At 56.1% G+C, this 13,800-nt stretch overlaps 1 protein-coding gene across 7 annotated transcripts in view; it reads left to right on the top strand.

The window, feature by feature from the left end:
• The window catches only part of PSD4 (pleckstrin and Sec7 domain containing 4), a 36,598-nt gene extending 30,737 nt beyond the window's left edge, over nucleotides 1-5,861 (top strand). For 3 of the 7 annotated variants that reach the window (XM_087426087.1, XM_087426085.1, XM_014791603.2), the window contains exons 13-17: nucleotides 1,212-1,282; nucleotides 1,364-1,527; nucleotides 2,035-2,179; nucleotides 2,431-2,574; nucleotides 4,146-5,861. In XM_087426087.1, coding sequence (XP_087282213.1) covers nucleotides 1,212-1,282; nucleotides 1,364-1,527; nucleotides 2,035-2,179; nucleotides 2,431-2,574; nucleotides 4,146-4,403 — 782 coding nt within the window. In that variant the 3' untranslated portion in view covers nucleotides 4,404-5,861. The other 4 variants (XM_087426086.1, XM_087426083.1, XM_087426084.1 and 1 more) reach the window with 2 other exon arrangements.
• Nucleotides 5,862-13,800: the final 7,939 nt, after the last annotated feature.

Below are 13,800 nucleotides of genomic sequence, written 5' to 3'. Positions count from 1 at the left end.
GTGGAAGAGGGCCAGGGTTTAGCTTTTGTTTTGGGGGTGGGATGTAGGGACAGGGATAATTAAGGCTCCTGGGAGAGGATGGTATCTGAGCTGAACCTTGGAGGAAGAGGGTCTGGGTATTTGAAGCTGGGCAGAGGGCATCCCCCACTCGAGAAAGGAGAGGGCATAGTTTGCTCCAAACACAGGTGTGTGAAAGAGAATGATGGGAGATGCATTTGAGCCTGTTCCGCAGACAGCCCAAGGCTTTAGAGCAGGACAGCGACATGGCCAGAGCCGTATGGAGTCTGAGCTTGGACAGGGTGCGGTGACAGCCCAGGGAACTAGCATTTGGCTGTGAGACGCCACAAGGCGTGAGCAAGGCCGGGAGGTGACTCCAGAGAAGCAGGCCGTCTGCCCAAGGACCTACGCCCCTGTGCCTCTCAGGATGGGCTCACAAAGTTGAGATCAGCTTGGAGGGACCAGAAGGGTGTCTGAGTGGAGCCGTGCTTGTGGAGGGGTGTGTGTGGAGAGGGAAGGGTGAGGGTGAACATCCACACTTGTGTGTAGAAAAAAGTTCTCTGTTTTGGTTTCCAAGTGTTAAAAAACAAAATCCGACGGAGTACATCTGAAGATCTAATTGGGTTTATTAGGCGATCCATCTAGCAAGCAGAGAGATACTCCGAGGGGTTGTACAAAATGGAAGGTGTTTATAGGAAGAAGGGTGGGGCAAGGGAGCTGTTAGCAAAACAAAAGAAAGGATTATTTTTAGGCCAGGATGTCATCTGTTTTGGGGGTGAAGGGACCTCAAGGGTTTTATCATGTAGATTGCCTCTTTCTCTGGGGGATGGAGAGGCCCCAAGTGACAGATTACCTCATTGGTGCGGGATGGCCGGGGAAAATTCCAGACTGGTTTATTAAGATTTACATTTCCAGGAGAGGTTGAAACTGCAGTTAGGTTAGGTATTAAATCTAGGTTTGGTATTATGGGCTTTAGCTTGAGGGACGCCATTTTGGGCTTGTGGTTTTCTCTTGAACACAAGCATGGCTGCCTGTGTGTGAGACCAGGTGCATGCTTGTTTGTTAGTATATGTGTTGGTATGCTTCTGTGTGTTTATGTGAACCCTGGGGAGGGACTGGAGTTGGTGCGAGGGGCGGGGAGAGAGGGGCTGTGTGTCGGAGTGTGTCGGGATGGGGGTGCCACCGCCCACTTCCATCTTCTGCTCCTGGAGCAGCACCGTGGGGGAAGCGCGGCTGGAAGATGTTCCACACTTTGCTGCGAGGGATGGTCCTCTACTTCCTGAAGGTAGGAAGGGGGGGCCCGAACGGTTGGGAGGGCGGGCAACTGATGAAAACCTCTTTTCTGAGCCCCTGTGCCCTGTGGCAGGGAGAGGACCATGGTTCTGAGGGGGAGAGTTTGGTGGGGCAGATGGTGGACGAGCCCGTGGGGGTGCACCACTCGCTGGCCAGCCCGGCCACCCATTACACCAAGAAGCCACACGTCTTCCAGCTGCGGACTGCTGACTGGCGACTCTACCTCTTCCAGGCACCGTAAGTCCCCGGGGTAGCAGACAAGCAGCAAGGCCGCGGCTTTCCTCTCCCCGACCCCCTGCTTACCCTCTGATGGCTGCTGGCCCCGGGCCCTGGTGGGAGCTGCCTTCTTGACCAGGAAACCTCAGACTGATGCAGCTGGAAGGGGTCCCAGGCTGCACTCACGGGTGCTTCCTGCTTCCCTCCCCTGCCCTCGGCCCACTTTGCCAATGCATCAGCCTCTTCCTCGTAAGTCCAGATTGAGCCTTCCAGTTCTGCTCAGAGGATTCCAAGAAGTCACCGACAATTGAGCATTTTTCGACATTTGATGTAAAATCTCTTGCCTTCCCAGATGTTCCTCTGACCGATGAGCAAAACCACCAGCAGAGGTCACCCACCTCCGCTGGTAGCCGGGCTTCTGGCCTTTCGAGGCTCTGAGTCCCGAGCAGCTGGAAGGCTATGCAGACCACATGAGGTTGGGAGCGGGGTAGATGACCTGACGGACTGTGTGGCCTCCTCTGCCCGCAGCACTGCCAAAGAGATGAGTTCCTGGATCGCGCTCATCAACCTGGCTGCAGCCACGCACTCGGCGCCGCCCTTCCCCGCCGCGGTGGGCTCCCAGCGCAGATTCGTGCGGCCCATCCTGCCGGTGGGCCCCGCCCAGAGCTCCCTGGTACGCGCAGGGGCGCGGTGCAGCGGGGGAGGCGGGCGCACCGGGACCCGAGGACCGGGGGGAGACGAGAGGGCGGGGCTGTGCACCTGGGTGCAGGAGCAGGGAGCAGGGCTGCGCACCTGGCCTAGCGACGGCACGGGGGTGCTGCGCACCTGGACCCCGGAACGGAGTAGGGGGCGTGGGCTGCGCCCCGGGGCCCGGGAAGGAGGAGGGAGCTTGGGACAGCTCTCCCCACCGCCTCCCGCTCCCAGGAGGAGCAGCATCGTTCCCACGAGAACTGCCTGGACGCTGCCTCCGACGACCTGCTGGATCTGCAGAGGAACTTACCGGAGCGGCGGGGCCGAGGCCGAGAACTGGAGGACTACCGCCTGCGGAAGGAGTACCTGGAGTACGAGGTGAGGCGCCGTCTCTCCGCCCGCCGCCTCGGCGGGCCCTCTGCCGCCCTCTCGTGGCCGCTCTCATCCCTGCAGCCGTCGCTCCCCTCGCTGCTCAGGGCGGGGCCGGCCCTTGTGTGCGCTGTCTGTACACGCGTGTGCACGAAGTGTGTGTCCGGGGGCACTCACGCCCCTTCACCTCTTGTCCTGGGGGTACCGAGCAGCTGCTTGTCTGGAAACACTTAGGGACGTTATTTTTTATAATTTCTTTTTTTCCTAGGAGTAGTCTATTTGGCTTTTCCTAAGTTGAAGGAAAAACCATATTTTAGCTGAATTATTGTCCCTAATCCGTACCTAATCATAATAAGCAACATTTATGGCACTTGGATGACTTGCATGGGTTATCTTATTTAATTCTGTAACAACTGTGGGGTGGGGACTGTTAGCCTCATGTTATAGATGAGGAAGCCAAGGCACGGAGAGATTAAACAACTTGTTCAAACCTCGTAAATTTACCTGCTCCTCCCATCATGTACGTGCCTCATTTATGGTCTTAACTAAGGAGTGAACTTTATGAGCTCTATGATGGAGGCCGAAATGTTTTATCCCCTAATCCCTCACCCCACACCCCAAATTCTGCTTTGGCCTCACGTCAATGCACATTCTGGGACTCTAAGCAGGAGGGTAGGTGAGGGGCAGTGTGAGAACAGAGGGGGTCAGAGGCCATCAGAGGTGGAGACCAGAGAAGGTAGCCTCGTCGTCACCTCCTAGCTGTGCCCCTGGGCCCTGAGCTGCCCTCTCTCCCTTTCTGGCCCATCCCTGTTATTGTTGGCTGCGTCCATGGTAGTGAGTGTGCGTCTTCCCAGAGGCCCTGGGTGTGGCCGACAGGACCCAGCTCTGTCTGCAGAATTCCACCCTCTCTCTGCCACTGACTAGCTGGGACCTTTAGCAAGCCGCTGCCCCTCCCTAGTTCTCACATCCCTCTTTTTGAAGCAGAGACGATAATGATTCATGTACCACCCAACCTCCCGGGGCTGGAGGAGGATCCAGGGGGATGGAGGGTAGGAAAGCAGTAAGCTGGGAACTGTGTCCGAAGGATGCTAGTTACAGAGGCCTTAGAAGTGTTAAACAGATGAGGGTAGTTAGTATCACGCTCTCCAGATGCCAATTGTTAAAATGCTGTTCACACCCAATTAGGGTTCCATGCAGATGTGGGCTGTTTGTGTGCAGTGCTACACAGATCTCAGGCCTAGTGGATTCCAGATCTTTTAGTGTCTTGGAGATGTAGCATGTTCTAGAGATGTTGGTTACAGCATTACAAGGTGTTGGCTGTTAGAACAGGGCTGGGCTGGTAGGTGTTATTATAATCCTACCTAGATAACTGCAGGGTTCTAATACGTTACTGCTGTCTTCTGCAAAGTCTGCGTGCTCAAGGACAATATGGATGCTAGCTGTTGGTCTGGCCCTCTTTCTGCAGAAGTCTTTATGGCCACAGCTTCATACACATGTGAGCTGTCCGTCTCTCACGATTGCAGCCTTGTCTCAGCCTGGAGCCGGGGTGGTGCTAAGGTGGTGGGGCCTGTGTGTTGCAGAAAACCCGCTACGAGACATACGTGCAGCTGCTGGTGGCCCGGCTGCACTGCCCCTCAGATGACCTGGACCTGTGGGAGGAGCAGCTGGGGAGGGAAGCTGGAGGCGCCTTGGAGCCCAAGCCCAGCCTGAAGAAGTCCCACTCGAGCCCATCCCTGCACCATGACGAGGCCCCCACCACGGCCAAGGTGAAGCGCAACATCTCAGAGCGCAGAACCTACCGGAAGATCATCCCCAAGCGGAATCGCAATCTGCTGTGAAGCCGGTGCCACCTCACAGCCTCTGGCCCCATGCTGTGGGGTGGACCTGAGATGAAAACCTGCGGAGGAGCCTCTTCTCAGTGGGTCCGTGATGGGGGATGAGGCCCCCCCTTCCCTGCTGAAGGACAACCTCCATTCCCCTGTGGTCCTCATTCCCTCCCTCGCTCGCTCACTGGAACTTTCCTAATACTGCAGTGCCCGCCCCCATGGCAGTCCCTGGCCGCTCCTGAGGGAGCAGGGAGGTCAAGGATTTGGCTCCACTCCCAGAGTTTGTCCGATGTCACTCTCCACCCCTCCAGATCCAGCGTGGCTACGTTTCCTGGACCTGGGGGCAGCTCAGCGCTTGTTTGAGAACCAGAGCACATGTGGGCCCTGGGCTCCCAGGAGAGAGCCTGGGGCAGCAGAGCCCTGTGGACAGTCAAGCTAGGGGACCCTCAGCCCTGAGGATGGGCTTGCTCTGGGCATCAGGTGACCTGCTGGGTGAGGTCCTCGGAGACCCCAAGCAGCCTCATGGGACTGAGGGAGCAGGGTTGCTCAGGCCCGGCCCACTGAGTGGACAGCCTTCTGGGCAGGGGCAGGGGCAGGGGCAGGGGCAGGGGCAGGGACTCGGACTCGGCAGGCTTCAAGGGCTCAGTGAGGCTGACTCTGGGGCCCGTGCCTTTGTCTCCTTTTCCCCTACAGTCATCCGTGCACCAGGGGCAAATGAGAGAGGCCCCGCCTTACACGCCCAATTGCTAATCAACAGAGCAGAGCCAGTGGCGGTCAGTGAGGGCCGAAAGGGGGTGGGGGCCTCCAGAGCTCTGTGGAGAGCCCTGGGAACAAGGGGCCCTTGTTCTCTCTGAGAACCCCCAGGCAGAGAAGGGGGTTCTCCAGGTTCGACCCCCAGAGAGCCGAGAAGTAAGAGGTGGTGATGGATCCCCTTCGGGGCTCTCTTGGCAAGAGCCATGGCTGAGGAGAGTTGTGAGGGTCGTGGTGGAGGCCTGGCTTCCCTCCACACCCTCCATTCCCAAGGGGTGCCAAGACCCCTTCCCTCCCCTGGCCAGCTCAGAGGGGGCTTTGCTGCCCTCCATGGGAAGTCCCCCTTGCTGTCTTCTGGCTGCCTCCCAGCTGGGCTGGTTCTCTGGGGGAGGTTCCGGACACTCACGGACTTGAGGCTCTGCCTGTGGGAAGGAGGCTGGGCTGGGGGAGCAGCCACCATTGTCTCTGTTCAGCCAAGTGTGCCAGTAGGCTGCCCGCCAAGAGGGGCCTCTCTGCTGCCCGCCTGCTGCCTGCTGGCTGACGCACTGCCTCTCCAGCCTTCCTGCTGGGCCCCCTCCTCCCGTCCATGCTTGTAACCAGCCCTGGGCCCTGGAACTCGACCGAGTGGGGCCGGCCCTTGAGGGCTGTGAGGGGTATCTGACCAGGGCCTGGGGCTGGGCCATGCACCCAATGGGTGCACAATAAATACAGACCAACGAAGCAAGTGTGCAGAGTGTGTATATCCATGTCTGTGTGTGTGACTGCATGTGTGTAGAACACAGTGTTCATGTGCAAGAGTCACATTTATGGGCTGTCAAAGCTGGAGGGGACCTCAGAATCACTGATGCATGCACTCATTCATTTATTCACTTCAAAAATAATGTTGATCACCTTTATGAGTCAGTACTAGGGAACTCAAAAATGAATTAAACATGTCCCTGAGCTCCGAGATGACACTGCTGCCCTCTGGTTCCCAGCTGTTAGTACAGAGACACACTTTGTCTTGCCGGGGAGGCATGCTGAAGACATTCCCACCCTCCACCCAGTAGGTCTGGGTCAGGGTTGTGGATATGTATTTGTAAAGCTCCTCGGGTAACTGATGGGCAGTGGCAGTTAGCAGCCACAGCAGAGTCCAATTGTCTCGTTTTATGGCAGTGGAAACCTAGCATCAGGTGGATGTGACTTGGCCTGGGACTGATGCTCACAAGCTAAATGGCCCTGAGTGGGTTATTTGACCTCACTGAACAAGTATCCTTAGTTCTAAAACCAGAATAAAGGGCAGAGGTTTGTCTGCATGTGTGCGTGTGTGTAACACTTCGGTGCTTCTTTGCTCATGTAGAGCCGGCACCTCCCTTTCACCTGGGCACGTGAGGCCTTCAGAACCAGGTGATCATGGCTGCCAGGCCCAACCTGGCCAGTGCTGCCCAGGCACCGCTTTGCCTGGAGGCCTGGGGAGGTGGAGACTGGGTTGTTGGGCTGCAGTTGTGATATGTGGCCACTGGGGGGCGGGCTTGCACCTTCCGAGCTTCCCCGGCCCAGGGGTCAGCTGCAGGGCTGTGCTCCTTGACCGGCAGGAAGTCATTCTGTGTGTCCCCGGCCATCACCAGAACCAGGACCCTCCACTTCCCTGAACCCACAGTGGCCCAGGCCAGGCCTCCCACCATCCGGGGAAGTCCCTACCAAGGATAGGCTTGGGATGGAGAGAAAAAAAGTTTCTGGAGCCTTATGGAGACAGCCTAGAGCTCCCCACGGAATTGTCCCAAGTGCCTACGAAAGTGCAAACTGCGTGAGCCCCAGTCCCAAACCTGGGGTGTGGGACAGATCAGATTCCACAGTCTGTCTGACCTTCTTGCCTCCACTCCACCCTCCTTTCCCACCCACCTGGTTGGTCCACCGCTGCAGAAGGGGCCGGGCACAGGTCTTGGTGATGAGCTCAGGCTCCGTAAGGTGGTGCAAGTTTGTCTTGGGCTCCTCCTTTCACATCGGGGAGCTCAGCCTCCAGGGACACCCCCGGATGTAGCCTCTTCCCGGACTCTCGTCCCCTCGGCTCTGTCTGGCTGTGTGCTGATGATGTTCACTTGTTTGTGGTTTGCCAGGCACCAGGGAGGAGTAAAAGATCACTAAGGCCTGAGGCCTGGGTCCTTTCCTTTGGAGGCTCAGAGTCAGGTGGGGTGTGCCGGGGTTGGAAGGAGCTGGGCTGGAGGGTTGGGTGAGGTGGGGGAGGGAAACCCGGTGGTCAGGGTGGGCTGAGGGCAGCCCATGAAGGACCTGGAGTGCAGCCAAGGAGTGCAGCTTTCTGTGAATGCGCAGTGTGGTTTTCACGCAGAAGAGTGATGGCTGGGGGCTGGGGAGACACCTGGGAGTCTTGCTTTAAGAAAATGAGATGACGTGAGTGACTATAGCCAACTGGTAGGGCCAGAATATGTACAAGTTTCTGTAAGTTTACAATAAAAAATAGAAAGAAAAGGTGGAAAAGGACTGGCCTGGAACCTTGAGACGACCTGGTGGTCCCACACATAAAAACCATTGGCGTTTCAGAGGAGATGAGAGATAATCTATTTGAAAGGACAGTTACAGTAGTCAATACAGTGTGGCACTGGTGTAAAGATAGACATTGGGGGCCGGCCCCGTGGCTTAGCGGTTAAGTGCGCGCGCTCTGCTACTGGCGGCCCAGGTTCGGATCCTGGGCGCGCACCGACGCACGGCTTCTCCAATGCTGAGGCCGTGTCCCACATACAGCAACTAGAAGGATGTGCAACTATGACATACAACTATCTACTGGGGCTTTGGGGGAAAAAAAGGAGGAGGATTGGCAATAGATGTTAGCTCAGAGCCAGTCTTCCTCAGCAAAAAGAGGAGGATTAGCATGGATGTTAGCTCAGGGCTGATCTTCCTCACAAAAAAAAAAAAAAAAAAAAAGATAGACGTTGGTGTAAAGATAGCCAGAAATAGACCCACACAATTATGGACAACTGATTGTGTGTGTGTGTGTGTGTGTGAGGAAGATCAGCCCTGAGCTAACATCCATGCTAATCCTCCTCTTTTCTTTGCTGAGGAAGACTGGCTCTGAGCTAACATCTATTGCCAATCCTCCTCCTTTTTTTTTTCCCCCAAAGCCCCAGTAGATAGTTATGTGTCATAGTTGCACATATGGACAACTGATTTTTAACAAAGATGCAAAGGCAATTCAGTGGAGAAAGGATGGTCTTTTCAAAAAATGGTGTTAGAACAATTGGATACCTGGCTCCCATTCACACCTTGCCGATTGGCTTCCACTCCACCCTCCCTGAAACGCCGCCCTGAGGGCCACTGATGACCCTCAATCATCAAATCCAGTGTCTTCTCAGTCTTCATCCCCTCACCTCTCAATGCCCTTTGACCCCACTGGCCCGTCTGACCCTGTAGAAGGCCCAGCGTGGATCTGGCCTGGGCAGCCAGGCCCCGGAGTCGGCCTGCCTGGGATGGAGTCCCAGCCGCCCCTTTCCCGTTCGTCTGACCACGGGCCAGTTAACTTAGCCTCTTGTGCTTTGGTTTGCTTCTCTATCAAATGGGGATAATAACACCACTTACCTCACAGGGTCCTGGTGAGGAGTAAGTGAAATTATGCGCGTAAACATCTCAGAACAATGCCTGGCGCAGGAGGACAGCTGGGCAGGTTAGCTATTAGTACACGGCCTCACTGGCCTTACCTCATGCGCCCTCCCCGCCTCTGGGCTCTTGCTCAGGTTCTGTCCTCAAACATGCGAGTCCTGCTTTGAGGCTGGGCCTCTGCGCTCGGCTCTCCCTCTGCCTGGATGTTGCAAGTAAACAAACCTCAACTCTAATGGCCTTTAGCAGAAAAGGGCGTTGATTGGCTCCAATAACTGGACAGTCTGTGTCCAGGTCAGGTGAGACTTAATCCAGGCTCCACACTGAGCCAGGACCCCACTCCTCTCTTGCTCTTCAGGGCTCCATCTCCCAGGCCGAGGAGGCAGGAGCAACCCTCATGGTACCAAGATGGCTCCAGGAGCTCCCAAGACTCCCTCTTCTTGGTGCAAATGTAGCACAGGGAGAATCTGTTTCTTGGAAATTTCAAACTCAAGTCCAGGAATAGAGTCTCTTAGAGCAGCCTACCCTGGGCCATGTGCCCATCTCTGAGCCAATCACTAGGGCCAGGAGCTTAAGGTAATCAGAGCCCACCTTCTGAGATGGGGGGTGTTGGGGATGGGACCAGCTGCTGAAAAATTCTGAGTATTGCTAGGACCGGGAAGGGGAGAAAAACCCACTGATGTCCAGATGCCATCTCCTGCATGTTACTCTCTGTCACATGGAAGTTTGTCACTTTCTATCGCCGTCCCCTCCTGTCCTCTCCTCTTCTATCTTGTCTCTCTGCTCCCAGTAGAACATAAGCTTCCCAAGGGCGGGAATAGGGCGGGTTGGTTTCCCTTATGTCCCCAGGGCCTTGTCCAGGGCCTGACACTTAGAGTTGAAAAATGTAAATCTCAAAACTTGATCCTCCCCGGGCTTCTAGCTCTCTGCCTTCTCCTGGTTCTTCTTCTTTCTTGCATGTTCTTTTTCTGTCCATCCTCCGCTTGCTCCTTCCACCCCTGAATTCCTCCTTTCCACAAGGTGTAGCCTTAGAGATCAGGCCTGGCTGCCTGCAGGGCCTTCGGGATGGCTCCTGGGAAAAGCCTCCTAATGGAAACCTCCAGCCCTGACCTCTGCTGTGAATTTCAGACCTGGAGCTCTAACTGTCCGCAGGACGTGGCCACTCAATAAATCTTCCTAGAAGTGGTAAATTTCTGTACAGGTGTTACTTATTACACGTGAGACTGAAATTAGTGTCATCTTCCCTAAACCTGTCCCCTCCTGACTCCGCTGCTCTATTAATGATTCTGTGATGGTTCGTCCATTGCTTTGAAAGACAACACACCAGGATTATGAGGAGATTCGAGCCAGATGGGTCTTTGCCTCACCTTTCATGTCAGGTAGAAGCTTCTGGTTTTCTGGTCTCTTTGTCCCCATCTGGTGTGACATGGGCCAGGAGGTCCATGGACAGGTACATGGACAGAGAAGCGATGACTCCCTTGTTTGGTGAAAGAGGCTAGGTAAGTGACCGCTGCAGCCCCTTCACCTGGCCACCAAAAGACTCAGGGCCGATTGACAGCTCAGCTGCGGCCACTCAGGACCCACTATACCACACAGTGTGTTTTCTGTGGTCCCGAAGCTTTCTTTCTTATTTGTATTTTACTAATTTATTGCATGCATTTCCTGTGAGCTGTCTCAAATCCTCTCTGGAACACGGTGGGGAATACATTAATATTTAAAATAAAATAAACAAAATGTCAGTGTGTGTGTGTGTCTTAGGTTGGAAATTCCTTAAAGGCAGGGACCATGTCTGTTTATATAGCACCTGGCACAGTGTCAAATTGAGGCTTAACAAATGAATTTTGATGAAGATGAGAAGGAAGCTGCCTGCACGATGATACAGGGGTTTAGATCTCATCCTCCAGCGAACCCTCATCCAAACCCCATTTAGCAAAGGGTCCCCCTCTTCATGCCGGACACAAAGCCTCACCCCGTTCCTGACCATCCAGGCTCCTTGCTGTCATCCCTGCCCGGTCCACACTCGCCATAACCAACCTTCCCTCCTCACATGAACACAGCCACAGCCACACCTCACTCAGGACTTCACCCAGAAACACCCAGCCCTTTCACCCACCGCCCCTGCCCCGCAGGCTCATCCAAGGCTGGGCAGCCGTGCGTGGTGCTAGGAAATGCCACCGGCTGAGCCCTTGGAGGTGCTGTTCCCACTCGTGCCTTGGCCCTGGGAGGGCATCCAGCCAGGCGGGGACCTGGCAGAGGGAGGGAGAGGATAAGCGGCTTCAAAACTCCAGATGCAGCAGTTAAAAAGAGGACAGAGGCAATGATCCTTCAAATTGCCACATCTGTATAATCTGCCTTTTATTTTCTGCTTCATGAAGTTTTATTTCCTATTATTTATTCACCTCCCCGCCCTCCCCTCCCCCGCCTCCGCTCCTCCTTAGCAGGCGACATGCTCAGATGGGCCCGGAGCCTCGGCCTGGGTCTGGGCCCACCCCCACCCAACCCCCAGCCTGGGCTGCTGCTGGGAGAAGGCACCTGCTCCCCCTCCTGTGACTCCCTCTCCTCCCCCCATCATTGTGTTTCAGGCCCTACAGGCACCTCCCTCCATCCTCCAAGAAGAGCTGGGAGGAAATACGCATGGGGGGAAGGAATCACGGAGGTGAGGACTGTCCCCAAGGCTGGTATCACTGTCACCACCCCTGAGCTGGAGCTTATGAGGAGGAAGAACCCAAAGACCTGAACTCAGAGCCAGGTGGTGGCTCCATCTCTATGTGTTCTCTGCTGGGCCTCTTTTCCCACACTCTCCACCCAGGACCCTCCTGCCTGCAGCTCCTTGGACCTGAGATCAGGGAGCTGGGCTGGCCCCAGGCTGCTGAGGGGGCACTGAGATGGGAAGAAGGGGGACCAGCTAAGACTGTGCAGGGAGAGGCAGGTTCTGGTCTGTTTTGAGGCCCTGGGCACCCACGTCCCCCTTCTCCACCCGCTGTAGGAACAAGGAAGTTCTGAGAGAGGCCCAGGCCCGGCGGCTCCAGGCTTCTGTCTGGTAGCCAGGCTGGGGCGAGGCCGGCAGACGGTGGCTGGAGTGGGCTGAGAGGGTGTTTGGGAAAGGATGCTTACATTTTGAGTCTTCTTGCCCAGCGCCCTGCTCGTCCCTCCCTGGGACACAGAAGCACAGGAGAATAGCCCTTTTCCAGGGAGAGAGGTCTGACTTGTGGGCCTGAGGTTGAGAGTTTGCAGCTGGTGTTCCTCGTGGCTGCTTCTTGGAGAAGATAGGGAAGCCAGAGAAGGGCCTGGGAGGGGCATGAGGGATTTTCCAAATATTACCTGAAACCTGACAGCACTTGGTATCCCCTCTCTTGCGGCCTTCACCTCTTTCCCACCTTGCTCTGTAGTGACTTTTGTAAAAATCTTACTTCTCAGCTCTGAGATTTTTTTGGGGGGTGGGGAGCGGTGAGATAATCCTATCGGGTTGATCTTGTTTTCTTCTAAGTGCCTATCACAGAGCCTGGCACATAGTAGGTGGTTCATGAACGACTTCCGAATGAGTATATTGAGAATATTCACTGTGGCTCTAGTTTCTGCCCTAGCCTGGAATCCTTTAGACGGCTGGCTTCAGCTCAGCGAGCTGAGGCAGGACCCCAGTGCCTGGGGTGGGTGGGGCACCAGAAGCCACCCACACCCACCCCAAACAGAGACCAGATTCCAAATATGGAAACACAGTGTTTGCCCGATGGAAAATTACCTGAGGAATTTGGGAGAAAGAGGGCCTCATACCTGAACCAGTCAGATGAGGCCCGAAATGCCTTTCACCGACCTGGTGACTATAGAATCTTAATGTTAGAGCTACACATCGTCCGGGCCCAAGCCATGCATTTTACAGCTGAGGAGACTGACACGTCCCCTGGGGTCACCAATGGGAGGTGACAGGGGTGGGGTCACAGCTCCACCCCGCAGGCCTGGGCTCCTTAGCAACATTACTGGTTACTTTCTCCCTGGGGGGCCGGGTGGCGGGGGACAAAGGTGCTGACCCGTGGCCTGGGTATGATGACAGTAACCCACAGGCTCCAATAACCCCACAAATTGAGCCCTGAGGTTGGCTGGTGGAACAGGCCCTTTCCCTCACCACCAAGAGCTGGTTTCACCAGGCTGTGTCCCCTCCTTCTTTCTCACCCTTTTCTCCTTCTCTTCCTTGTTCTCTTTGGTGGGGACATGAGTTTCCATTCAGACCACGCTCATCCGTTTATGGACAATTTCTTTCTCGCTGCAGTGAAGTCCCGCGGGGAGCAATCAGGCAGACTGGGCCACAGGAAACTTTTGGGGATGCTCTCTGGGCTGGGCCCACCGGGTGCTCTCGTCTCCCTGGGTGGATATGTGTGGGGTAACCGTGGCTGGGGCCTCCACTCTGGGGTCGCCCAGGAGACAGGGGCAGCGTGTGAAAAGGCGGGCTTGATGGCAGGGGAAGATGGGGTGGGGGGGAATGTGAGTCCCCACTCCAGGCCCCAGGCAGGCCTGGGGCCGTTAGGCAAGATTGCTACCAATGCCGCCTCACCCCCAAAAAGCGAACAAACGTGAAACAGAGAAACAAAAATTTATTCGTAAATGAACACGTCTCTCATTCCAGGCCGGCTCCTGGAGCTCGGGCAGCGTGTGTGATGGTGGGCACGCATGTGGGCTTGGGCTCCCCGACAGGGGGAGAAGGAGGGGGAGGGGAAGCGGGGGGTCTCGGGGCGGGTGGGGAGGGGAGGCGCAGTGCGGGGAGGGTGCTGGCTTCATGCTGCTGCTGGTTTGATTTATCCCTAATGAGTTCTCAGCACATGGCTGCTCCCGGCTCACTCCAGGGGCCGGCACGGCCTCCCGCAGGCCCCAGCCCGCCCGACTCCAGAGCAGCCGCCGCGCGCTCAGAAAAGAGCCAATTTCCACACTGCACAGTCCGCTTCACCCAAGGGGAAATCACATTTCCCTGGGAGAGCCGCAGGCAGCGCTTCACTCCACAGCCTGGCCGGCTGCCACCGGGCACAGATGCGAGGAGCTGGGCCCCCACCGCCCCCTACCCAAAGCCCCACTTCCCACCGCC

The sequence above is a fragment of the Ceratotherium simum genome, chromosome 40, assembly GCF_057802395.1.
Source record: "Ceratotherium simum simum isolate JZ-2026a chromosome 40, ASM5780239v1, whole genome shotgun sequence".
NCBI lineage: Eukaryota > Metazoa > Chordata > Mammalia > Perissodactyla > Rhinocerotidae > Ceratotherium > Ceratotherium simum.
Note: the sequence above shows the minus strand (reverse complement) of the source record. Positions and strands in the feature narration are given on the sequence as shown.